The sequence below is a fragment of the Phacochoerus africanus genome, chromosome 11 (assembly GCF_016906955.1).
Source record: "Phacochoerus africanus isolate WHEZ1 chromosome 11, ROS_Pafr_v1, whole genome shotgun sequence".
Lineage (NCBI taxonomy): Eukaryota > Metazoa > Chordata > Mammalia > Artiodactyla > Suidae > Phacochoerus > Phacochoerus africanus.
In genome coordinates, this window is record NC_062554.1 from 25,141,339 (window position 1) to 25,167,827 (window position 26,489).

At 45.7% G+C, this 26,489-nt stretch overlaps 1 protein-coding gene across 2 annotated transcripts in view; it reads left to right on the forward strand.

The window, feature by feature from the left end:
- Positions 1–26,489, forward strand: part of FAT3 (FAT atypical cadherin 3) — a 556,180-nt gene that overhangs the window by 513,651 nt on the left and 16,040 nt on the right. For both annotated transcript variants that reach the window (XM_047753634.1, XM_047753635.1), the window contains exons 19-21: positions 6,168–6,302; positions 9,126–9,283; positions 18,246–18,714. In XM_047753634.1, coding sequence (XP_047609590.1) covers positions 6,168–6,302; positions 9,126–9,283; positions 18,246–18,714 — 762 coding nt within the window. The remainder of the gene's footprint in view (positions 1–6,167; positions 6,303–9,125; positions 9,284–18,245; positions 18,715–26,489) is intronic.

The following is a 26,489-nucleotide window of genomic DNA, read 5'->3' on the forward strand; positions in this document are numbered from 1 at the left end:
ACTGTCCTGGGAGAAAGCCAGTAGGCGGGGTAAATGGGGTATGTGAGAGGCAGGCACGGTGATTCACTTCTAATAAGGTCAGTAAGGTAAAAGGATGAAGGCTTCTGCAAGGCAGGAAAACACTTACAACTTAGCCTTGATGAGTTGTTAAAAAGCATAGAAACATCTGAGCTTGGGTTTGCCTTTCGGCCGGAGATGATTGATGCTAATTCTCAGAGGAGAGAGTCCACCGTCCCAACCCCCGGGGTTCTGAATAATTTAGCGTTGTCTTTGAATCTTAACCAGATTCCCTCTATAAACTGGGAAGCTTCTATTTCTCATTCACAGCAGATATGTTTCTGCTGATCCCTCATCTCTGGCATGCACGAGCCCTCAAGTGCCAAGAGAGGTTTGGAGGCGTCCACTGTGCAGGTGAAACCAGCCTCTCGCCATGCGGGTAGTCCCCTGTATGTTCCGCTCGTGCACCCCTGCCCCAGATATAATGTCTTGAATGAAACTGCCCTCGGCCTTTAGCAACATCATCCAGAAAAATATGGCTGAGCCAAACAGACACCAATGAAGATGATTCTGTGCCTTGGGGAGAACTGCAAGAAACCCCTTCAAAGCCAAGAGACTGAGGAGGCTGTGTAGGAAAACTTCATGCAGGCCAGGAATTAAGAAGGAAGCTTATTGACTTCTGCGGAGTTGACGGAGACATGGCATCTTGGCACACCACGTGGTTTCAGGGTGTAGGCCGCTCACCATTAGTTATTAGATTCTCAGTCGAAAGAGGCAGAGATATAGAGCCAGAGGTTGAATAAGCTCCAAGTGGCAGGGATAGTCCTCACAGCTAGATACTGAGGTATTAGCTAAAGACATGGTCTTAACACCGGGGGCTGCGGGAATTCCGGGCAGGTGAGGAGAGTCAGACCTAGGGCAGGGAGTCCTTCTAAAACCACAAGGGGATCCTCTTTCTCCTCCGTGCAGGTTCCAAAGATTTGAGCTTCTGCTCAAGTGAATTGTCTGTTGTCAGCTCTGTAGAAAGTGACCTAAATGTCCACCTGAGCAAAGCTGCAGGAGGTGGGAAGGCTCCTTATGATGCACGGTCACATCGCGTGCACGCTGCCCCTGGCCGAGAGGCTTTGTGAAAAGAAGACCACCGCCCAAGACAGGGGGCTTCGTGATGGGCCCTCCTAGCTGCACGTGGCCTGGGACGCCAATTGAGAAGACACTCCTCCCACGCACACAGAGTTTCCTTTCATCTGTCAGTTTATAAGTTGTGACTTTGACCCCAAAAGGACAGCCTGATAAAGATGACCCTGGAGTTCAGGTCTCTGTCACGTTGCCAAGTCAAGGCTGGCACCTTCAGTTTGGCGACCTTGGAGTCATTTGTTTTTTACTCGTAAGTGTTTTTCTTTATAAGTTGTTTTCTGATACATTAGCCCATTTAAAGCTCACAACTCTAAAGGATCAGTATCCTCATTTTTCACAAAAGGAACGTAAGACCTAGAGAAGTCAAGCAACTTGTTCGGAGCTACACATAAATACACTGAATTTACAGGGCCAAAACCCGGGGCTGCGGCTGTTCGGTGCCACACCCTTTCCTATGAGACTGCCCCACCTTCCAGAGGGGACCTAGGGACGGGAGCAGAGATGTCTCTGCCCGCTGGATGCTCCAACAGTAGCTCAAAATGTCTGATCCTTCCGTCCTGTCCTGACTTAACAACAGATGGTGTCAGTTGGTTTGATAAAATGGGACCCTTCTCCCCTCACGCTCACTCTGGCACCAAATTGATGGATGCCTGGAGATGCCAAGTGCGTAGGTCTAGAGCCCACACATACCCAAACTGTCACTGATCACAGAGCAAGGTAATTAAGCCTGCATTATTTAATGATAGTTAATAGGATAAACTTCCTCCCAGAAGCCAATGGGAGCTGACACTATTGTATCTTAATTGTTATGAGGGAGCAGATGGGACACTTTCTTCCACCAGAGAGGGGGGTTTTTAAGGCTTCTAACCACAGTCGGGAGGAGTGCCTCTCTGAAAAGGGGGTGATACAAGCATGTGCTTCTAAGAACCAGGTAACCCCTCCACCTCCCTTGAAAGCATCCTGGAGTTTAGGCTGGTAGAAAAGTGAGGGCTTTGGCTACAAAGAGGGTTGGTCTCAGGAAAGATAAACCCCAGACGTGGGTACATCTGAGGTCGAAGGACACATGACATTGTTCAAGGTCACCATATGAAGGTCAAGTTCCTCTGACAATAAATATCTCAGAAAGGACCTAATTTCTCATCACAGCTGGGCCAGAGGGAAGAATTACAGTATTGCCCATGGAGAGTTATCTGGTCTGGGGAAACCAGCTTTTCAGTAAGCAGAAGGCTTCCTCTACTTGGGAAAGACAGCATCCCGTGCACACGCTCATCTCCGTCCTCAGCTAGGGAGGACGTTATGCTTACACTGACCTCCAGACTCTACTCTGCCTTCCTACTTCCTTGAGCCGCAGGAGAGCAGACAGTGAGCAGAGCAAACTGCCAGCAGCAGCTGCAGCCCCAACCCTTAGGGCTCCTCCCATCCCTGGCTGGGACGCAGGGAGGAGGCCCCAGAGGACTTTTAAAGCATCAGATGACAGATCCCTTGCCAAGAACTGTCCTTTCTGCCTTAAGAAATGTATTAAAAAGAGAAAGAAGTAACCTCTCAAAGTCAATGGCTGCTGGAATGAATAGAAATATACATTATTATATATCTAGTATTTAAAATAATCATAGTTATTAATTGTAGAATAAACTAAAATTTTTATTATAATATTTATATTAGTGTTTTCTCTCTGTCCTCCAGCTGGAGTTTTTATAAGGAGGATTGGATCTAACATAAATCATTAGTTTAACGGGTTCTATGGTTTTGACATAAGGAAAGAAGAAGAAAAAGAGCTGTGACGTTAACCTGCAGGTGCTGGTCTGAGCGACTTTGTGCTTTAACCCAACGTAAGGGATGTGATTGAGAAAGTGAGGAGTCCTGTGCTAATTCCCAGGGCAGGGCTGGTGGTAGAGGAAAAGGTCAAAACATGTGGATAAAGGAAAGAAGTACTCAGATGCTGTATTTATTCTGAATATGGTATTTAGCTTTTATTATATGCAACTGTAACCTTTTTTTTTTTTTTTTGGTCTTTTCATGGCCACACCCATGGCATATGGAGGTTTCCCAGGCTAGGGGTCGAATCGGACCTGTAGCTGCTGGCCTATACCACAGCCACAGCAGCGTGGGATCGGAGCCGTGTCTGTGACCTATACCACAGCTCACGGCAACACCGGACCCTTGACCCACTGAGCAAGGCCAGGGATTGAACCTGCGACCTCATGGATGCTAGTCAGATTCGTTTCTGCCGAGCCACAATGGGAATGCCTGTAACTATTTTTTTAATGAAAAGCTTACCGTAACTCCTGACAAGAGAAGGTAGCTGAACTACCATGGGTCTGAAATTATCTAGTCCTCTTTTCCCCTTTGAAGCAGAGGCTTTTACATTGGATTTGTGTTGATGCAAATTTTCTAAGCAATGTAGCATTGCGTGAGGGCAGATAAGACCGTGACTATAGTACATGTGGCTGAATCTCGGAAACATAGAAATTGAGGGAAAGGCTATCTTTCGGCTAAAATAGGACATGGGAAAAGGTGTGTCCGTGGCAGGGAGAGTAGCAGATTTCTCAAATACAAAAGTGACTGTTTCTGTGTCCAGTTGGAAGTTAACACCCAGGGAATCTAGACTTCGGTCTACTGAATAGACGTCAATAAGACGTTTTGTGATTCTCTTGTGCTCATGGTCGCCTCCATGTGGCTGAGGTTGGCACTGGGCTCAGTTTGCATTTTGGCGCATAGGCTAACTAGTTAACAGGTACCACCTACCTAGAAGGGAGCAGGCCTCGGAAACTGAGATGAAGCCCCGCCCCTGCTCCCCCCGCCCCCCCCCCCGAGACAGCACGGAGCGGGATGGTAGAATTGTGTGATGAACCATGAGCAAACATTAACACAGGCATGCAATTAAGCCGCTAACTATGGCCCATTCGTTCCCATGAAATGAATGGTACTAAGATCCTTGCTACTCCTAAGATCTCATCCTTCAAGCCTGCGTTTAAAATGCTTTCTTCCTTTGCAAGGACTTCTGACATTCTCCCAGGAAATGCAGTCATTCCTCGTCTAGGGCTTCCCTTCACTCACATAGCTCTAGCAAAGCAGTGACCTTATTGAATTGTAATCTTGTGTCTGTGTGTTGTCTGTCTCCTGGCGGGAGGAAGAGGTGGGATCATCTTCTTTCATCTTTATACATCCAGGCCTTTCACCTCATTGGCCATCAAAAATTATTTATTGGATGAATGCATCAAAAATTCAAAACCTGTGTGGTGTAGGCTGGCAGCGGCAGCTCTGATTCGACCCCTAGCCTGGGAACCTTCCATATGCTGCAAGAGCGGCCCTAAAAAGCAAAAAGAAAAAGAAAGTTAAAAACTGGTTATCAAAATCTCTTGAAACAGACCATAAGGTGGTTGAATAGTGGTTTTAAGTTCCATAAATATTGATCAATACATGGCAGGAATAAAGATTTCTTGGAGCAAAAATAGGAAGATGTATTTCAGAACACTTAGGTCTTTTAGAACCATTTGTAAAGACCATTCCAAATGTTCAGTTAAAAAAATCCTCTCATCTTCTAAGACTTTGGGAGCTGGATCTCTGCCAAGAGTATCTTTTATGGCTGAGCTCTGAACCAGTGGAAAATAGGATTGATGAATCCTGAGTTCGCTGGTGCTCCTTACATTGCTCCCCTCCAGGATTATAGTTCTTAGAATGTTGATGCGTAGTTAGCATTACATGTCTGCTTTCTCCTAGACAAAGAAATGACTGTATAATGGGACAGTATGCTTAATGAGGAGGAAGAAAGTTTGGATGGAAAGGACGATGATAATGGGCCAGATCTTGCTGAGGAACGTAGCTGCTAATGTCCAGTGTATTCTTGGTTCAGAGGAGAGGTGCTTCTTGAGGCCACTCCTAACCCAGTTGTGGGGTATTTTCCATTTGTGCTTTCTTTTCTGCAGTCCTTTTACCACTTAAACTCTCACCTAATTACATCTGAAATAGCCATGACCTCTGAAAAGTGCATTTCCTTCCTTGGACCCACATTTGCCATCACCACAGGTCTAAACACTCCCTTGGGGTCTGAATTATACCTTTATCAGCTAATCTGCTTTCCAGAATTTCCTTTGTGAGGAATTAACCTTTCAGCTCACTGTACTATGAACATTGAACAGGGTAAAGAAGAAGCTTTCTTTTGCCAAGGATAATTCTACAATTTTAGATAGCTGGCAGGGCGTGCATACAGAGAATCAATACACTAACTAGCAGGGAGCAGAAGGGATTAGGAAACCATGGGAGTTGTGCTTTCACAGTTTAGACTTTTCTTTAGCAAAGTCTTTTTTGAAATTCCCATTGTGGTTCAGTGGGTTAAGGAACCAATTCTGTCTCTGTGAGGATGCGAGTTCGATGCCTGGCCTTGCTCTGTGGGTTAATGATCTGGCATTGCCACAAGCTGCAGCGTAGGTTGCAGACACGGCTCAGATCTGGCGAGACTGCAGCTGTGGCTGTGGCCAGCAGCTGCAGCTCCGATTCGACAATCCCTAGCCTGGGAATTTCCATATACTGCGGGTTCGGCCCTAAAAAAAAAAGAAAGAAAGAAAGAAAGAAAAGTCTTTTTTCCTCCCTTTGAAAACAACAGCTCACATCTTCTGAAGTCTACCTGAGTGTTTCAGGGCAGGAGATGAGCATCGAAGAAAACTAAACCCAAGTGATGGATTCAATGGCCACCAGGACGCAGGAGCCCCAGTCCAATAAAGACGACCAGAGCCGTATACTGTGATCTTTCTGCAGCTGCCGTTGGTCCAGTCACAACCATAGCATATTTTAACCTAAAAAGAGGAGCTCCGTTGACTCTTTGCAGCCAGCCTGCTTCACTCTGGCAGAGAGATTTTGGCAGAGGCAGGCGCACGTGATGGGCACCCACCCCTGATGAAGCCCACTCAGGCTCTCCAGCTTCTAGGCGCCCACTCTGCCTCTCAGCTCAGAGCCTGGAGGAGCCAGCTCCCGAGCCATTCCTGTGCTCCCTGGACTTTCTAGAGTGTACTGATCATGTGTGTTCCCCTTTGTCACAGGAGGACTGTGCCCAGGGTCCAACGACCCTTGCGTGGAGAAGCCGTGTCCAGGGGACATGCAGTGCGTCGGTTACGAAGCCAGCAGGAGACCGTTCCTCTGCCAGTGTCCACCGGGGAAGCTCGGAGAATGCTCAGGTGCAGAGCGGGGCGGGATGACGAGGGTTTAATTCATATTCCTGAAGCCCTTGCCCTTGAGTGCATTATACTGCCCTTAGCCTTCCAGAAGATATTCTGTTTGGAGGCAGCATTTTCCATAGAAGGGACCCCAGCTAGCATCCCCCTTAAACCCCACGGGATTTATTACAGCCGCTGCCTGTGGAAAGGAAACATGCAATCCCCACGGGCTCCTTCTAGAATGGGAGACCATGGCATGGATTTTCAGTCGTGTCACTGAATATGAAAAGTGTAGCCCATGATCCATATGGCCCGTGGATGTGAAGGGTGTGAAATGATAGAAAATAGAAGGCCAGGAGTTCCCGTTGTGACTCAGAGGAAATGAAACTGACTAGCATTCATGAGCACACAGGTTTGATCCCTGGCCTTGCTCAGTGGGTTAAGGATCCAGCATTGCTGTGAGCTGTGGTGTGAGGTCACAGACGTGTCTCAGATCCCATGTTGCTGTGGCTGTGGTGTAGGCCAGTGGCTATAGCTCCGATTCAACCCCTGGCCTGAGAACCTCCGGATGTTGTGGGTGCAGCCCTAAAAAGACAAAAAAAAAAAAAAAGAAAGAAAGAAAGAAAGAAAATTAAAAAAAGAAGGCTGTTGGTTAGGGAGAGAGTTGACGTATCTGTGACATGACCTCTGCTGTTCAGAGGGCTACACAAACCTTTACCTTTCAACAGAAGGTGGAGCTAACCCAGTTCAGCCGAACTTCTGTAGGGTAGGCCTAGCCTAGAGCACCAAGTAAGACTCTCCACTGCAAGTGTAGATGAACTGCATGATCCTGAAAGGAGAGGTGCCCACCTCTGTGTCTTAAAGACAGGGGAAAAAAATCGTATTTATGTTATTTCGACCTGCATGATCCTGTGTTTCCATCAGTTTCAGTACTTCTTTTGATTCACATATTCTCTCCTACTTCTTCCCTCTAAAAAGCATATTGTTCATTCTTGGTGCCAAGAGAACCTTGTTTTTAGTAGAGAATGTATTTAAAATGCAGGCACACTGATACCAATTTTGGAATTCTAGAAATATTTATTGAGTGATGATTAGAATAAGAATTGTAATGGGAATAAAAAATAATTATCCCAGGATATGCAGGGCATTTGGGTTCTAGAAGCTCAGCCTTTGCAAAGACAAGCACTCTTCTTAAAAAAAAAAAAAAATGGAAGCCAGATCTCGTTCAGAATTGACCTCAAGAATGGAGCTGCCCCATGGAGTTCCCTGGTGGCTCAGTGGGTTAAGGATCCAGCATTGTCACTTCTGTGACTTTAAGCAGGTTCGAGCCCTAGCCCTGGGACTTCTGCATGCCATGGGCATGGCCAAAGGAAACAAAAAAGAATACCCCGGAACTGAAGGGATCCCCAGCATACTTACCTAGGAAATCTTCTAAGGCTTAGACTTAAAAGATGCCTATGGTGTCCCACATGCATGCTGTGTTCACAGCAGGTGGCTGTGACAGTAAGGCCAAGTCTTTTAACTTCAGCTGTCCCTTCTCTCCATTTCCCTTCTCCTCTCCTTATAGAAAACTCTTCATGGTCCATGATTATCATCCATTGGAGTATTTCCGCACATTCTGCCTTTCGCCCCAGTGAGATAGCTTGTCAGCCATTACTTTGCTTGTTAAAGCATAAAGTTGGAGGCAGTAAAAAGAAAAAGGAAAAAAAAAAGGCGAGAAAAGTGAGAGAGAGAGAGGGAGAGAGGGAGAGAGAAAGAACTCAGAACTGGGTGATGCAGGTACAACTAAAGGTTCTAGGCAGGGGAGCCATGAAATTAAAAGCCAGAAGGTAGAGCTGTGACTGCTCAAGACATAAGCATCCTTTGTGTCAGTTCCTAGTACCCAAGGCAATCTGCAGATTCAGTGCAATCGCCATCAAATTACCAATGGTGTTTTTCACGGAGCTAGAACAAAGTATTTTAAAATGTGTGTGGGAACACAAAAGACCCCCAAATAGCCAAAGCAATCCTGAGAAAGAAAAATGGAGCTGGAGGAATCAGGCTCCCTGATTCAGAGCACAACATCAGTTCCCTTTTTCCACATAAGAGCAAATGACCCAAGTGAGCAGTTCTGCATTTGGAGCCTCATGGAATATGGAGATTCTTTGAAAATGGTTTTGTCTTTGCCTTGTTTCGTGGACTTGAACATTTTTGAGTGTCTAAGTGATGAGGGTGGGCGTGAAGGAGGATCTTTCAGCAGTGCTAGCTTTAGAAAGTGGGACTTGCGAGTTGAGTGATACTAAGAAAATTCAGATTAGAGAATTTACCAAGTTGCCCTTGACATGGGACAACAAAGATTTTTTTGGCATCTGACTAGCTGGTATTTTTTTCACTTTGAAATTAGAGTAGGAGAGTTCCTGTCGTGGCTCAGTGGTTAGTGAATCCGACTAGGAACCATGAGGTTGCAGGTTCGATCCCTGGCCTTGCTCAGTGCGGTAAGGATCCGGCGTTGCCGTGAGCTGTGGTGTAGGTCGCAGACACAGCTCGGATCCTGCGTTGCTGTGGCTCTGGCGTAGGCCAGTGGCTACAGCTCTGATTGGACCCCTAGCCTGGGAACCTCCATATGCTTCGGGAGCAGCCCTAGAAAAAAGCAAAAAAAGACAAAAAATAAATTAATTTAAAAAATTGAAATCAGAGTGGGATCAGAACTGGAGATCAAAATTTTTAATCAAAATTGGTTTTTCTTCAATGTTAACTTCCCATGGTCTTTAATCAGCTTGCTTGGTACTTGTCAGACGATCGTATGTGTCTCCACTTGTTCTGGGTGTTAACAGCATATATGCCTCCTCGTCATGGTCTTTTCAGGGCACACTTCTCTCAGCTTTGCTGGAAACAGCTACATCAAATACCGGCTTTCTGAAAACAGCAAAGAAGAGGACTTTAAGCTGGCTCTGCGTCTGCGAACCCTGCAAAGCAACGGGATTATCATGTACACCAGAGCAAATCCCTGCATCATCCTGAAGGTAATTAAAATAGGTTATCTTTTCCCACAGCCAGTTCTCATGTTAATATTTTGGCTCTTGGATTGGGGTCTGAAATCATTATTGTCTTTTAAGTTTGGAAACCAGAAGCCGACTTTAGGGCAAAGGGGAGTTCATTCAGCTTCAAAATTGGCTCTTTGGAGACCAGGGCATCTCTCTTCAGCGTGGGTTCAAGGGCCGGCCTCCTTTGAGCTGTAATCACTCAACAGTTCATTAGAATGTGTTTCTTAATCAATTCCACGGCAGGGGTGGTCCTTGAAAAAGACCGACTGTACCCCCTGCTACCACGTGGGTCCATCTGTACCGACCCTGAAGGTCACTTGCTCAGGGAGGAAGTTGGAGAAGATTCCATAAGCCCTCTCACGGCCCAAGTAGCACAATTTTTAAATCATTCCCAGCTTCAGAAAGCCACCGAAGGCTCCCGAGTCCCTCTAGAGCAGGTCTGGCATTTGCGTTCAGGTCAGAGCTTCTGGTGCCTTCATGAAAACAACAATAATCCAGCTTGACATGTCTCATTCAATTCGTGTTATAAAGCTAATATAATAAATGTCTCCTATATATGTGATCATCCCTATTTGATCCAGGAGCGTATGGAGGATCAGAGAGGTGAAGTTACTGACCCACGGTTGAACAGCTAATCCACGGGAGCCCTGTCTTCCAGTCTCTCACCCACCATGCCCTTCACCTCCATGCTCTCCCTGGCTTTCAGTCTTGTTTCTACAACTCATTTTATCCAAAACTGCAACTGGGCATCTATAGACCAGATTAAGCCTTCCGGGAATGGGAGGGGAAGGGATAAGAGGAGGGGACAGTTCAATCAAATGCTTCTCACCAGGCCGCTGTGTCCCCAGCCCACTGTAAGTGCTTTCAAAGATGGATGGAGTCTGTCCAGTGGGCAGCGCCCATCCACGTGGAAATGACTGGCGATTTTCTCCTTCCTCCTGTTTCTATCACGGGGCTTAACTGGGATCAGGGTGGGCCTTTTTAAGTTCTGTTCTTTGTTAGGTCATATCCAAGTGAGTCGGTGGCCCAGGCTTTAATCCTGGAGGGAGGAAAGTATGTAGAACATTCAATGCCAGTGGCTCCTCCTGTCACTTAGACTTTTAGGCACCTGCTTCTGGTATTGCCAGGCGTTACTTGGTGTCCAGAAGGAGGTGGGGGTTTTTGCTTTTTTTATTTTATTTATTTTTATTTTGCTTTTTAGGGCCGCCCCATCTGTGGCATATGGAAGTTCCTGGCTAGGGGTTGAATAAGAGCTACAGCTATCAGCCTACACCACAACCACAGCAACTCAAGATCTGAGCTGCATCTGCAATCTACACCACAGCTCACAGCAAGGCCAGCTCCTTAACCCACTGAGCAGGGCCAGGGCTCAAACCTGTGTTCTCCTGGATATTAGCTGGGTTCATTATCGCTGAGCCACAGTGGGAACTCCCAGAGGGAGTTTAAAGTTAGCCCCTTTCATGGGGACTCTCCCCCACCACCCTGACTCATTCAACTCAGAGAATAATTTCAGCTCTGGTAGGAAGCAGGGTTGGTTGTTTTGTTGTTGTTTGGTTGGGTTTGGGGGGGTTTGGTTTGGTTTGGTTTTGGTTAACGCTTTATTTCACTGTTTTTTTTTAAGTTTATTGAGGTGTACTTAATTTAAAATGTTGTATTAGTGTCAGGTTTGTGGCAAAGTGAATCATTTGTACACATATCCATTTGGACAGCAGTGTTTTTAAATGAAAACAAGAGGAGTTCCCTTCGTGGCTCAGTGGTGAATGAACCCGACTAGGATCCACGAGGATGCAGGTTCAATCCCCGGCCTTGCTCAGTAGGTTAAGGATCCAGCATTGCCGTGAGCTGTGGTGTAGGTCACAGACTTGGCTCAGATCCTGTGTTGCTGTGACTGTGGTGTAGGCCGGCAGCTGTAGCTCCATTTCTACCCCTGGCCTGGGAACTTCCATATGCCACAGGTGCAGCCCTAAAAAAGAAAAAAAGCACTCTAGATAAGCAGTTTTAGAAAACAGTGAATTCAAATCACATCTTCATGATGGAAGAAGAAAAATTCAGAAAACTAAGTCTGGTCTTTTAAGCCCTCTGGCCCTTGAAGCAACCTGTCTTGGGTCCTTAGCTCACTTTCTAAATAGCCCTGAGAGGTGAAGTCCTGTATACTAACTGAGAAGGTGCTCTGCCTGCTCAAAGGTACAAGCTCCCAAGGGCTCTGCCTGGGGCTCACCGACCTTCCTTCTCTCCACCTTCAAGCCCTAACAGGGCTGGTGGTGGCAGAGCCCCTCAGGAGGCAAGTACTTCCTATTAGCAAATCTCTTACATAGCTTTAGATTCTAGAGGGAACAAAAATACTGGACGTAAATGGCTGGATCTTAAAATGGAGTTTGTCATTTGACACTTCACTGGCAAATGTCTAAAATGTGCGGATCCCTGGGGATGGGAAAGAAGAATAATTAAACCTTTTAGGCGGCGCTCTCTCCTAAGGTGTATTGTATTTCATGAACCAAGCGTGTTTCTGAAAGTTGTGTAAATCGAATCTCTATAAATGGAATTCTAATAAACCAGGGGTGGTTTCTATTTGAAGGACCCCTTCCATTAATCCCTTTGTGATGTAAATAATCACCCCCAATCTGTCTGTTCCATAAGTTTGCTTTTCATATGTTGGCTTTGCCCAAAGCAGGACACAGCTGTACTGAACTATTGCAGATCTGCTCCCACAGTCGCCAGGAATATCTACTTAGGGGATTTGAATCTGTTTGCTTAACATTTTCAGCCTCATGCAAGATTTAATTTCGTTGGCTTTAGGTGCAGTTTGTCCGTTGGACTATGGTTCAACGACTCCACTGAAATGCTTTGTTTAAATTGCACCTCTTGGTTGTTTATATTTTCCTGGTTAGAGCACATTCTCTCTAAGTACTTAAGACAATCTGGGGGAAGAAGGGCACCCCTTGAAGACAGTTGAAAAATTGCATGGAGACCCTGGGAAGTGAACATTCTCATGGCCAAGGAGCACCGTTGGCTCTTAGCAGCCGTAAAGGGGCTCTTCCTCCTTGTACCATGGATCCTCTTTTTTCTTCCAAAAGAGAGTCCAGCCGTGCCATAAATACACAAATGCAATAAAGTCAAAGCACCATTAAGATGAAAACAGGGACAAGTGAAATATGGGAAGGGGCTTAGGAGGTCCAGAATTCCAGCTATAAAATAAGTAGGTCAGGAGGACGTAATGGACCACGCAGGGAATGTCATCTGTCGTATTGTAATCAGTTTGTATGGCGACATATGCTGACTCGGCTTATCACTCAGGATCATTTTGTAATGTATAAAAATCCTGAATCACTAGGTGGCACATCTAAAACTGATAAGATGTTTGAAGTCAATGACACTTGTATTTTACCAAAAGAAAATGAAAACAGAAAGGTAAGACTCAACCAGTGAAATGGGAAAGGGGAGACTATCAGCACTGACAAATCTAGACCAGGAGTTAGTTGAACACAGACCATAACTCTGAATTTCCTGGCGGCCAAAGCTAGAATGAAAATGGTGGTGGGAGTTCCCATTGTGGCTCAGTGGGTTAAGAACCTAACTGGTCCACGAGGATGCAGGTTCAATCCCTGGCCACACTCAATGGGTTAAGGAGCTGGCGTTGCTGTGGCTGTGGTGTAGGCCGGCAGCTGCAGCTCCAATTTGACGCCTCTCCAGTCTGGGAACTTCCATATGCCACAAGTGGGACCCAAAACATTTTAAAAAAGAAGAAGAAATGAAAATGGTAGGATAGGTTCTATGGCTCTCCTTGAACCTATAAAACATGTCAGATCACCAGGAGAGATTTGCTAGACACCAGCAACTTTTTCCCGTTAGTCTTTCAGCCCCAATATTATAGCAAAAGCACAAGAAATACTTGCTTGTTAAATGAGAAATTATCAAATTTTATCTTTGGGGAAAGTTACCGATGAAACATGGCTTCGTTTTGATGCTTCTCAGACATGGTTAGTGTTGAGACCCGGGTCTAAAAGGAAGATAGTCAGAGAAAGCTCATTGGGTTTGTAAAACAGTCCACTTGGAATAGCCAGATCTTTCCAACACAGATCAGAAAAGTAACAGAGACGTTCCCACAAGATTCCAGAAGTTTCAAGGATCTGTGAAAGAATCTCACTGAGAAGTGAGCTACCTTCTAACAGTTAGACTTTATAACAATAATAAAATACCCAAGAGTTTACAAAGTACTTCCATGTACATATATCTGTATCCTCACTCTCCTGTGCATGGATGTGAGAACCTGCTTTTCTGCTGCCGATGAGGCATCCAGAGCAAAAGGATGATTTGCCTAAACTGGTCAATAGTGGACCTGGTCTTCTGAGAGTGACAGACAGGTCAGGGGTACTACAGTGTTTATCAAAAGAAGATTCTCAGAGAGCCGAGATACACTCATTCATTTATTTTTTAATGACTTTTATTTTTTCCATTATAGTTGGTTTACAGTGTTCTGTCAGTTTTCTCCTGTACAGCAAGGTGACCCAGTCACACATACATGTATCTACATTCTTTTTCTCACATTATCCTCCATCATGCTCCATCATAAGTGACTAGATATAGTTCCCAGTGCTATACAGTGGGATCTCATTGCTTATCCATTCCCAAGGCAATAGTTTGCATCTATCAACCCCAGATTCCCAGTCCACCCCACTCCCTCCCCCTCCCCACTGGCAACCACAAGTCTGTTCTCCAAGTCCATGAGTTTCTTTTCTTTGGAAAAGTTTATTTGTGCTGTATATTAGATTCCAGATATAAGTGATATCATATGGTATTTGTCTTCCTCTTTCTGACTTACTTCACTTAGTATGAGAGTCTCTAGTTGCATCCATGTTGCTGCAAATGGCATTATTTTGTTCTTTTTTATGACTGAGTAGTATTCCGTTGTGTATATATACCACATCTTCTTAATCCTACTCATTCATTTATTCATACCAAGTATATTTGTTGAGCATTTACTGTACGCTAGATAGCTATTACTGGCAGCCTCAAAAATAGGCTTTCAAAAAGTTCTCTTTTTGGAATCATGTTGTGGCTCAGGGGTTAATGAATCCGACCAGGAACCATGAGGTTTCAGGTTTGATCCCTGGCCTCGCTCAGTGGGTTGGGGATCCGACGTTGCCATGAACTGTGGTGTAGGTTGCATGAGGCTCGGACCCCACATCGCTGTGGCTGTGGCGTAGGCCAGCGGCTGCAGCTCCAATTAGACTCCTAGCCCAGGAAACTCCATAGGCCACAGGTGCGGCCTAAAAAGACAAAAAGACAAAAAAAAAAAAAGTTCCCTTTTTGAACAATATTTGATAATCCTCCTACAAGTTTTATGATTATGGTGCATCTGCAGGAGCCACATATCAGGGGTCTGAAGCCATAAGACTTTGTGCCATAGTTTACACGATTTTACTCAAAATCCTACTTTCCTACTGATTTCTTGTCTCCCAAGCCCCAAGACACAGAAGACCCAGGTTAAAGCACATGACTGATTTCAGACAACCCTGAACACCTACAGGTTTATACCACTAGGGCCACCCTCTCCGAATCATCCAATTCGTTAAGCTGCGCCTGCTGCCTCTGCCCTCCCCCGGCCCACAGCCCATCATTTCAGATCGCTGCTTTAGATTTTCGTCCAGGCTCACGCACACGTCAAGGTCTAGTTAAATAGCTTGCCCACTGATTTGAGAAAGCTTTGTCCTCTTAATAAAGAGATCCTTTAAAACTAGGTAAATCCTATTCTGAAGGCAGAGAAAAACTAAATACGACCAGAGTATAATTTTCCAGGATGAGAGGATTTATAGAGGCGAAAGTGTTCTTTCCTCTCCCTGGCATAACATACTTGTGAAATAGCAAAATATTAATTTTTGCAAGGTAGCTTTTGGCTTCAGCAATTCTAGTTTATCATCTGGACAAGGCTTATCATTCCAAACACCTAGAATTTTGAAGATACAAATCATTTTTGTTTTCAGAATGCTGAGGATCATGTAGGCATTTGACTTTTTTTTTTTCCTTTTTTGGTGGGGGGGTGGCCACTGGGCCAGGGATCTAACATGAGCCACCGCAGTGACAATACTGGATTCTTAACCCGCTGAGCCACCCGGGAACTTCCACACCTGGCTTTGTAATCATTCAGTGGTATTGCTACTATTTTTTTTTTCAAAAGGAAAAAAAAAAAGAAAGAAACTTAACCATGCTCAGTGTTACTGTGGGATAATTTGATATTCCTTTGTTGTAGAGTTTCTATTTATGTGCGTCCATCAGACCCATATCAGTTCTTCTGGATGAGTCTATAACTTGGCTATTATCCCAAGAGGTAGAGGGTTAGGGTTGGGGAGGGGAATGGACCAAGTAATATATTAATTAAATATATCCGTTTACAAAACTTTAAATGAATTGCACTCTCATCATAAGATTTTCCTTGAGTGACAGGGGACCTGACTTTGTAGCCAGTGAGCAGAACAGCAGACAGACTGTGCCAGAGGCAGGGCGTCCCCAAAGGCATACTGGATCATTTTATTACTTACAATGAAATAAAAAGATGGGTATGATCCAGAAGCTGTCCTGGAGCAAGTATCCTGGCGTGATTTACAATGTACATCCAGTCCATTTTGTTGGACAACAACAAACAGTGACAAAGGCAGCAGCACAGACTACCCCCGAAAGCTCTCTGAAAAGCTCTTTGTCTCCAGTCTTTCTACAATCATACATTTGCATCACAGAGCAGAGCATGGACTCACTGGGTATGAAGATGTACTAACTGACCAGCGTGCGGTGGCCACAGTCTCCTTGCAAAATAAGCCACAGCACTTACCTCTGCCTTCCGTGTAAAGGGTCCCAAACCCGGAGAGACCAATGCATTCTCTCTGAGTGACCTGGGTGACACAGGAGAAAGCCAGAATTAGCTGTCTCATTCCTAAGTTGCCCAGGCTCTGCCTTGTTCACAGAGCCCCCTGCCTTTCACGTACATATGTTTATGTGACTTTATATGCAGGAAGAGAGGGTGCCAGAAAAAATCCATAGAGCCGCAAAGGCAGAAATGAGAGTCCCTAAGAATCAGGGGTCGGCAGAACACACTGAAGCAGAGATAGAGAGAAATTCCACCTGTGAGGATGGGTGATGCTGTGCGAATCCCTATAAGGCCTACCCCAGCCAAACACATTTTGTTTCAGTTTATTTCTAGGAATTCATTTGACACTTACATCTCCCCAGCTCTTGGTGCCCTGGAAGGCCTGGCTTCCCTCCCCCGCCCTCCCTCTCTCCACAAGTTCATGATCTCTCCCCAGGTTTGGCACAGGATGGCACATGTCAGCAGATGATAAGTAAAGGCTAGCTGCCCTGGCATGACTCAGATGCTGGCCTCCACAGGAACCTTTTGTTGGGTCATAAAGGACAGAAAAGGAGCTTGCTTCCCGGTTTCTGGCTGTGAATTCCTTCAGGGCCCAGTAGCAATTTGTTGACTAGAGAAGGGTCCAGCCCTCATTCCCTGGATCCTCAAACCACCCTGCATTTCTGAGAAATGTAGATAAAAGGGCACGACCGAGGATTCAGAGGCCAGCCTGTCTCCTAGCAGCAGTTGACCTTGGGTCTCCATGGAAGACCAGTACCTGGCTAACAGCGTCCTGATGCCAGCATCCTTCAGTAGGACATTTTCCTGAATTGATTTCCCAGTGGAGTGAGCCTGCTGGAATTGGGGGGCGGGGGTGGGATGGTGGAATTGGACGCCCTCCCTGCCCCAGTGCAATCAAAGAAGCAAGCAGGTCTCTGTTGCAGTTGACCCCAGACTAGGAGCTGCACGTATCTGTAAGGTGTGACTAGTTAACCATGGTGAACAGTTAACCATGTCCTTTTGGAGTTCCAGAAATAAATAAACAGATGCTAAGCAGATGCCAAGCCCTCAGCACTTTGTGAAATAATCTTAACCTAAATGATGAGCAGCAGTCCTGAAAAACTGTTTTAATAAGATGCTAATGCAGAGTTCCTATTGTGGCTTAGTGGGTTAAGAACCCAACATAGTGTCCAGAAGGATGTGGGTTTGATCCCTGGCCTTCCTCACTGAACTAAGGATCCTGCATTGCCAAGAGCTGCAGTGTAGGTCTAGAGGCAGCTCAGATCCAGTGTTGCTGTGGCTATGGCGAGGGCCTGTGGCTGCAGGTCCAATTCAACCCATAGCCCAGGAACTCAGGTATGACTATAAAAGGAAAAAAAAAAAAAAAAGATGGTGATGATGATGCTGGAGTTTACTACTGGAGGACTTTTTTCTTTTTTTTTTTTTTATTTGTCTTAAATATGTATGAATCTGGGAAGTAGGAAATCTTTTCTTCCTACCTGGCCTCTTTCTCTCCCATACAGTGCACACACACAAACTTATTTACAGAGTATATATGTATTTCTGTGCTTACTTGATTCTTGGCCATATCCCCTACTCAAACATAAGCCCCATGAGGCAGAGGTGATAATTCTCTGCTCACAGCAATCTCCATAGCACCTAGCACACTGCTTAGCACATAGTACATGTTCACTAAATATCTGTAAATTAATTAATGAGTTCAAAGAAAGCATTCCGATGCTGGTAATTAGTAGGAAGGGCACAGAGAATAAACAGACCCTCCCCAACAAGAAATTACTGTGAATTTTTAAAGGATGAGGAAAGAATGGAAGCCTACTTAAATATAATGGTGAATTTCCAAAGCGGTGCTCATATTGCTAATTTCAAGATTTGTGAACTATCAGACATGCATTTACATAGCATATAATGAGGAGTCAGAGTGATTATTAAAAATCAAACCACAGCAGATTTATGACTGGATCAAAAGCAGTGTCCATTCTAGAGCCTTTTTGTGAAGCCCCCAGTCTGGCTGGGAATAGGGCGTCCAGGAACCTCTTGCCAGATGCATATTAAAAGATCGCTCCGGTGTTCGTTTCTGCACAGATTGTGGAGGGCAAGCTCTGGTTCCAGCTGGACTGCGGTAGCGGCCCCGGAATCTTGGGCATCTCGGGCCGCGCGGTCAACGACGGGAGCTGGCACTCGGTCTTCCTGGAGCTCAACCGCAATTTCACCAGCCTGTCCCTGGACGACAGCTACGTGGAGCGGCGCAGGGCGCCCCTCTACTTCCAGACGCTGAGCACTGAGAGTACCATCTACTTCGGAGCCCTGGTGCAGGCGGATAACATCCGCAGCCTGACCGACACGCGGGTCACACAGGTGCTGAGCGGTTTCCAGGGCTGCCTGGACTCGGTGGTGCTGAATAACAATGAGCTGCCGCTGCAGAACAAGCGCAGCAGCTTCGCCGAAGTGGTGGGTCTGACGGAGCTGAAGCTGGGCTGCGTGCTCTACCCGGATGCTTGCGAGCGGAGCCCGTGCCAGCACGGCGGCAGCTGCACCGGCCTGCCCTCCGGGGGTGAGTGCACCTGCGCCCTGGGCACCCCGGCCTTGCCAGGCCTTAGGGGGCGGGACAAGGCGGGGCGGGCAAGAGGCAGACCTGCAGGGGGTCTTGCTCTCACAAGCCTAACCATCCCAAGGGCTCTCCTGGAGAGTTGTATTCACCCATGTTGCTGGCGGAGCTGCTTCCTAATCCCCTTCGTGGTGGTCTCAAGTTGGACAGTTACAGGAGTGTCCATATTAGCCAATCCATTTGCTGAATCCCACAGGCGCAGTGTGCTGGCCACAGGAGCCCAGAGAGGCTGTCAAGGCTGCCTGCGGTCTGGCCTGTCCACACCCGTACAGGCTTCAGCAGCCTGGAGGAATAGGATACCCTTTTAAGTATTAGCCCCTTTGGACTACCTGCCTGTCACTGCAGAAGGCTCGGTGTCAAGGACCATCCTGTCATGGGGAGACATATCACTTTACTAGATGCTAAAGGACCAGTGGGCTGAAGGCACCATGCCAGAAATAGCAGTATACCAGAGATCCTTTGGAGCGTGCTCTTAAAACGTGTGTGTTACAAATAAGTCTAGCGAGACCTCTGTAAAGGAGTAGAAGGTCAAGAATAAGGAAAAGGCAGAGTTCTCTGGGGGCACAGCAGATCAAGGATCCCTGTTGTCACTGCTGTGGCTCAGGTCGCTGCTGTGGTGCAGGTTGAATCCCTGGCTGGTGAACTTCTGCATGCCTCAGGGGCAGCCGACAAAGGGAGGTGGGGGGCAGATGAGGAGAAGGCAGTTTACAAGAAATATCAGGACAAACAGGTAACGAGGGCATGATGCTTTACCCAGAGAATTTTCCCCCAAAGGTATTTCACAAAGACAAAAAAAAAAAAAAAAGAACGGTGTAGGAGAAAAAAAAAAAAATGTGGATTTATAGCGGGCTTCTATTGTTTGAAGGAAAAGCCAAGGTTATTTAAGTCCTAGGCATCTGAGGATGAAAGACTCTCTGACTTTACCCAGATGCGGGCTCTGCGTTAATGTAAACTAGGTCAGGTGCCCTCCCAGTTGAAGGCTTTGCCACCTCAACAGCCCAACCACTGATTCCACTTCAGCCCCTCTGCAGAGTCTCTCAGTGGGAGTGTGATTAGCAAATTTAAACCTTCCTCGCCAATCATTTAGAGATTCTGCTGTGTGCATTACCATCTAATGTTCATGAAGCCCAACTCCAAATTTAGAGTCCATTTTATTATTAGAATGTTATAAACTGCCCATGAAATGATGCACGGCCGAAAATACAGACACCAAAGTTATTTAGACTTGCATATGTTACTGCCACAATGAGGGCCAAGTGCCCTGGGGGGAAATGTCTGCCGTCTCGATTTAAGAAATCTCTTTGCTGTTTTCACTGTCTCAGCACTATATGTAAATAAAGAGTTGTTATGGTGCCGTAATTCCCGAATGATGGGCAGTAACTATCCTGCAGTGGTTCTATAAACCAGCCCATTATGACAAGTCATGGCCAGTTTTTCACCAGGCAAAACAATTCTGCCAGTGTGAGCCACCTACGGTATATAAAAGGAGCGTATAATTAAATTGGGTTGAAATAGAACACCACTCCATGTCAAATTCTGGGTACATAGCCACAAATTGTAACATACTTTTAACGATGGCAGGGTGTTGTTTTTGCTGGCAAAGCTATGGTCTTCCACAATGGGTTAGCTTTAAAATAAAAATAAAAATAATAATAATAATAATAATCACTGTATTAAGGAAGACGACTAAGGAATTTTGTTTTTCTTCAGTGTGCATTTTAATTTTTTGAATTTAATTTCCATGAAATCCTTGAGCTCAGTGTTCAGGGCAGTAATTATGTCCATTAAATGACTGTGAACCATGAGGTTGCAGGTTCGATCCCTGGCCTTGCTCAGTGGGTTAAGGATCTGGCATTGCTGTGAGCTCTGGTGTAGGTTGCAGATGAAGCTCAGATCCTGTATTGCTGTGGCTGTGGTGTAAGCTGGCAGCTGTAACTCTGATTATAATCCTAGCCTGGGAACCTCCATATGCTGCAGGTATGGCCCTAAAAAGCAAAAAAAAAAAAAAAAAAAAAAAGACTATGACCCACATCAGAAACAGTAGTTTTCCTCTATTGTTTAATCTCATGTGGTGTAACCAGATTTCAGGACTGAGGCCCCTCCTGCTGTATACTTTTTACATGGTCTAAAGAACCTGCTTTCCCTTTTAAGGGACCCACCTTTGCCTGTGGGTTTCATCCTCTCTCATACTCCTTTTTGTCCACTGCTCCCCACTTTCCCCTATGATTGAGTTTGGGATTGGGGTTGGAATTGGGATTCTGCAGCAAGTACTCTTTCTTTCAATGGAATAAGGCCTCTTATCTGCCCAAGTCTTTCCTTTGCGCCAGGGGCCTATTGTTTTCCTAAAACAAAGAAAGTGTCTTTCCTCATCTCCATCAGTACAACTCCTTTCTCTCAAGCCCACCACCTCTGTTGAGTTGAGAAGGCTGAGTGGTCTTTAGCTGAGCAGCACCCCCAGGCGTGGCCCAGATGGAGCAGCATCGTGCTCTCGTGCACAGCAGTACTGAGTCAGGACCAGCAAACTCCGGGCCGCCCATCAGGAAATCCAACCAGAGGCCTTCTGTTGCTTCCCTGGGGAATCAAAGGCCCAGGATCCCTCTTCTGATGCGTGAGGAGGTACCCACCTGCTTCCTGGCCATTAGGAGGCGCCTTGACTTCTAAGAAAAGAGGAGAGAGTATCCATTTTCTTGCCCCCATCATCAGGTATAGGTCTCTATATCCTATCTACTCATTCCCTAAATCGGTGCCAAAGAGCAAGTGGGGCGGGGGGCAGGGAGAGGGAGCAAGAAAAGGAAGAACCAACAATTTGGCCTTTAACTCATATCTATGAAACTATTTAGCTAATTATAAGGTTATTTGAAATAAAGGAAAAATCGTCTTCGTTGTGAGTGGTGGTTTTAGAGGAACAACAGGACTGAGTCATTGATGAAAAAATATTCATGCCTGGAAGAATTACCTCTGGCTACCAGGGTGTCTAATCACAGGGAGAGAGTCTTGCGTCCCTAGATCAAAGGCGAGCATGCAAAGAGGAAATGTGAGCTGGAGGAAGTAGAGCGAGGCACTTAAAATGAAGCCATGTACATGGAGAATGTTGATCACACAGTTTAATTGTTTGAGCACCTTACTGTTGTTGAGACCCTGAGTTATCCATTGCTTTAAAATTCCAGTACCCATATTTTAGCATAGCCATCCCCTTGGCTACTCAAGAAGCCTAGAGTATCAGAGTTGCTGTTGTGGCAAAGCAGAAACAAATCCGGCTAGTAACCATGAGGTGGCAGGTTTGATCCCTGGCCTCGCTCAGTGGGTTAAGGATCCGGCATTGCCGTGAGCTGTGGTGTAGGCCGGCAGCTGCAGCTCTGATTCGACCCCTAGCCTGGGAACTTCCATATGCTACCAGTGCAGCCCTAAAAAGCAAAAAAAAAAAAAAAAAAAAGGGGCTAGAGTATCAGTTATTGACTCTCCTGGTGACAGACTCCTCTCTCAAATTGCGACAATCCTAGCACCTGGCCCTTGTTCCCGAGTGTGCAGAGGTTTTAAAGCAGGCAACCACAGCAAGAGGTATTTTCTTTCAGAGAAGCAGGATTCTGATCCAACTACCTCCAAACCCAGCCAGACCCTTGGCATGAGAGTTAGGGGAGCCAAGTCTGCTAGCCTGGAATGCCATGGTCAGCAGGTTTGACCAGCATTATAACTCTGGCTGTCCCAAGAGCAAGCCACGGGAACCCCAGGGGAGTCAGAGCCCAGAACACTGACTTGTAATAAGAGGGTAATTGTGACTCTGCAAACCAACCACCGAGGGAAGGCTCTCTCTCTGGGTAAAGCCCTAAAATTATACATATTTCATAAACATGAGCTGGAAATAGCAACCACCGTGGAAAAGCAATGGTCTGGTCCCATCGTGACCCCTGCATTTCCAGACCCAGCGGGTAGGCGGCAGCCCAGTGAGTGCCCACAATCTAAATAAGGAGACCTCAGTCCTCCATGCCTTATCCTACCCAGTCAAGGCATTTACCGGAAAATCAAGTTGAGGCTAAACTGTAATTTGGCGAAGCAATTTGGCAACTGCTGACTGCCAGGCCAGAAATAGTCATTCAGACAGATCTCATGAGACTGGAAACCTAACTCTTAAAATGAAGAAATGGGTAGCTTTTTGAATGGTAACTTCGGTTTGTTAGTTTGTTACTATGTGCTGGGTACTGTGTTAAGTCCTTACCTTACCGCTGCTTATGCACCGTGACACAGTTCTCATCACAGCATTCTGGATGGGTGCTTTTCTTTCCTTCCCTCAACCCTTGTTTTTCAGAGAAAGAATCAGGCCAGAGAGGTTAAGTAACCAGCCCAATATCACACAGCTAGTAAAGTAGGGAAGCCAAGATTTGATCCAGGTTTGTTGACGCCTTCACCGCCCCCTGCCCCCAGCCTATGCTCTTAACTCTTGGTACTCAAAGTGTTTTCCAAGGACCAGCAGCGGTGGCATGACTGGAAATGTTAAAAATGCAGCATCAGGAGTTCCCGTCGTGGCGCAGTGGTTAACGAATCCGACTAGGAACCATGAGGTTGTGGGTTCAGTCCCTGCCCTTGCTCAGTGGGTTAAAGATTCCGGGGTTGCCATGAGCTGTGGCGTAGGTTGCAGAAGCTGCTCGGATCCCGCGTTGCTGTGGCTCTGGTGTAGGCCGGTGGCTACAGCTCCAATTGGACCCCTAGCCTGGGAACCTCCATATGCCACGGGAGCAACCCAAGAAATAGCACAAAAAAAAAAAAAAAGCAGCATCTCAGAGTGAATCAAAATCTGTATTTTAACAAGATCCCTAGGTGATGTGCTAATTTTTCTATCTCCAAGCTGCCCTGAAAACCCAAAAAAGTAGTTCTTTTCTGTCTTCGCATATTGTCTGTAGTGGATCTCAACTCTAAGATGTTTCTGCATCGCCTGAGCCCTGATTCAAATGGGCCCTTGTTAGAGAAGAGTCTCATGGTTGTGAAAGGAAAAGGAGAATTGACTTGCCTCCGTCATCCGATGGCCATGTCAGAGGAACCTTCTACTTGGTCACTGAGATGTATTGGCAAATTCCTGAACTTAATACCTCAAAAATTAAAAAAAAAAAAATTCTCAGTGAAAAGTTTGGAGGAACAAAAAGCCCAAACCTATCAATCAGAATCTCAGAATCCGCAAGGTAGAATTCAAGCATCTCTGTTTTTAACAAGCCTCCAAGATAGTGCTGTGCAATTCTGAGTTCGAGAACCACTGACACTTGGGAATCCCAAGAAAATCTGTATTTGCAAAAATGTCAGTGAATTCCAGGAGACATAGGACATTTGGAATTGAATGTCAGATGCCCAACCTGCATTTTTTAAATACTTGCTTTAGTCGAACCGTTGAACTCTGTCCCTCAGACGGCCAGAAGTTTGGGATGACCCTGAGCTCCTTTTCAAAGAGAGAAATAATAATATGAACCTATTCCTCCCAAATAAATTGCACAAAATGACAAGTTCCTGGATTTTGCAAATAGTTGGGCATACATAGAAGAATTTTCGGCAGTAAAGCTACCTGTGCTACTGTGGGTGTTTTGTTGAGTATTTGGGGTCCCTAACTTGTAAGTGTCTAAATTAACTCAGTCTATCAATCAAGTATCTGACTTATGTTGAGCTCCCTATTAAATTCTGGGGTCCTGTTGCTATCTCTGTGACCAGTGGATTCACTCGTGTGGCCTCCCTCCCCTCACAGCTGGCTTAAGTGATCTGGATGGGTTCCCTGTATGTGCTCAGCCTCCTGGCCCTCTGAGCATAGTGGGAGCTGGGAGAAGCCAGGCTCCCAGGGGATACACTGTGAACAGATTTGACTGAGTTTTGCAGCTTTTAGGGAATTTTTTTTTTTCTGAGTAACTTTTTTTTTTTTTGTACTTTGGGAAAAGCCTCATGATGACAACATTAATAATATAACATAGAGGAGTTCCCATTGTGGCACCACAGAAATGAACATGACTAGTATCCATGAGGACCCAGGTTCGATCCCTGGCCTCACTCAGTGGGTTAAGGATCCAGCAATGCCATGAGCTGTGGTTTAGATCACAGATGCGGCTCAGATCCCACATTGCTGTGGCTGTGGTGTAGGCCAGCAGTTGTAGCTCTGATTCGGTCCCTAGCCTGGGAACGTCTACATGCTGCAGGTGCAGCCCTAAAAAAGATTGACAGAGACAGAGAGAGAGAGATGATAGATAGATAGAATAAAATAAAATAAAGTAAAATAAAGCATAGATACTGATAGAAAAACTCAAAATTCTAAAGCAGTCAAGTTCTGGGCAGATGCAAAAGAACATGCTAGACTAAGGTGAAAATGTCCTGTGCATCCATTGTTGTTCATATATTAAATGTTTCCAGATCCTCAAGGTAAGTATTAGAGGCTCAGCCCAATATACAATACATGACCTGTGAGCCGGCTTTCTGAGGGGAAGTGAGAGGTCTCTCACCTTCAGAGGTTTTCAAGGTGTGGCATGGACGCTGCCTGATGAAAGAGGAAAGTCAGAGTGACTGTAAATGGAGATGGTGGCCTCATGAGGGAGGCCGTGTCTGCAGCTGAGCCTCTACCTGGGATTAGCATCCGCGTGCCTGTGCGGCCACCAGTTGTCTCCTACTGATTGAAAGTCACTTGGATTAGAAGTTTCGGTGTTTCCCAATATTCAGCCTAAACATCAGATTAAAAAAGAAAAAAAACAACAAGAACAAACAAACAAACGAAAACTCCCATGGCTTTCCATTGTTTGGTTTATGAGCCACACAGAAATGAAGCGGATTTTGGAATCCATAGTAATTACAGTAATTACATCAATAAAGCACCTAATGTTTGTGGGCTGCATTGTGGTTGATGAATCCAGAAACCTCATTATCCTCTATGAAGTGGGTATCAGTGAGGCTTCATTATCAGATAGAAATAGAGGTTCCTAGAGGTCAGGCAGCTTGGCCGGCCGTGCACACCCAGCTGGTGGGTACCAGCCAGAGCTTAGACATGTACCCACGGCCTCACTGCCACATCACAGCTGCCTCCCCACATCACAAAGTTCTTGCAGAGTCGGAATGAAATCCATAATTCAGCAAGCATCGTGGTTGATGCTGACTTGAGATCCCAAGTGCTAGTTGCACATCTGTCATTATTTCCACCTTTGTGCAGAAGGCAGCTGTTTCCTTATCAAAGCAGCCAAACTGGATCGGAGTGGGATTGACCTACACCAGGCGAGCGGGGCCGAAGGTGGAAGCCATGACTCGGATGAATCAAGTCCGCAAAGGACTAATAAGTCAAAGGAGGAAGATAGGAATTATCTTGATTATTTCCTTACACAGCCCAAATCCCTCTGGGACTGCTCCAACTGTTGCTATTTTTGCATTTAATAGATTTTGCAATGTTTTTCTTTGAGCAAGGAAAGGAGGGGGTATTTAAGTTCGTCTAGGTGCAGATTTCCAAACCATCTGCATCGGCTGTAACTGGAAGGATTGTAAACAAGAACACAGCTTTGAGGCAAGGCTTTAAAACACACTCCTCATCTTGTGAGGATTCGAGAGAAGAGAAGCTATGACATTTTTAAAAAAAAATGTGTATCAGCGCTAGTGTGACAATTATCCTTTTTAAATCTAAGAACTGGTATGAGTGGCACCTGCCACTTGTGACTGCGTAACTTAGGGCAAACAATCATGTACACCTCAGTTCCCATTTTGGAAAATAATAGTGCTTT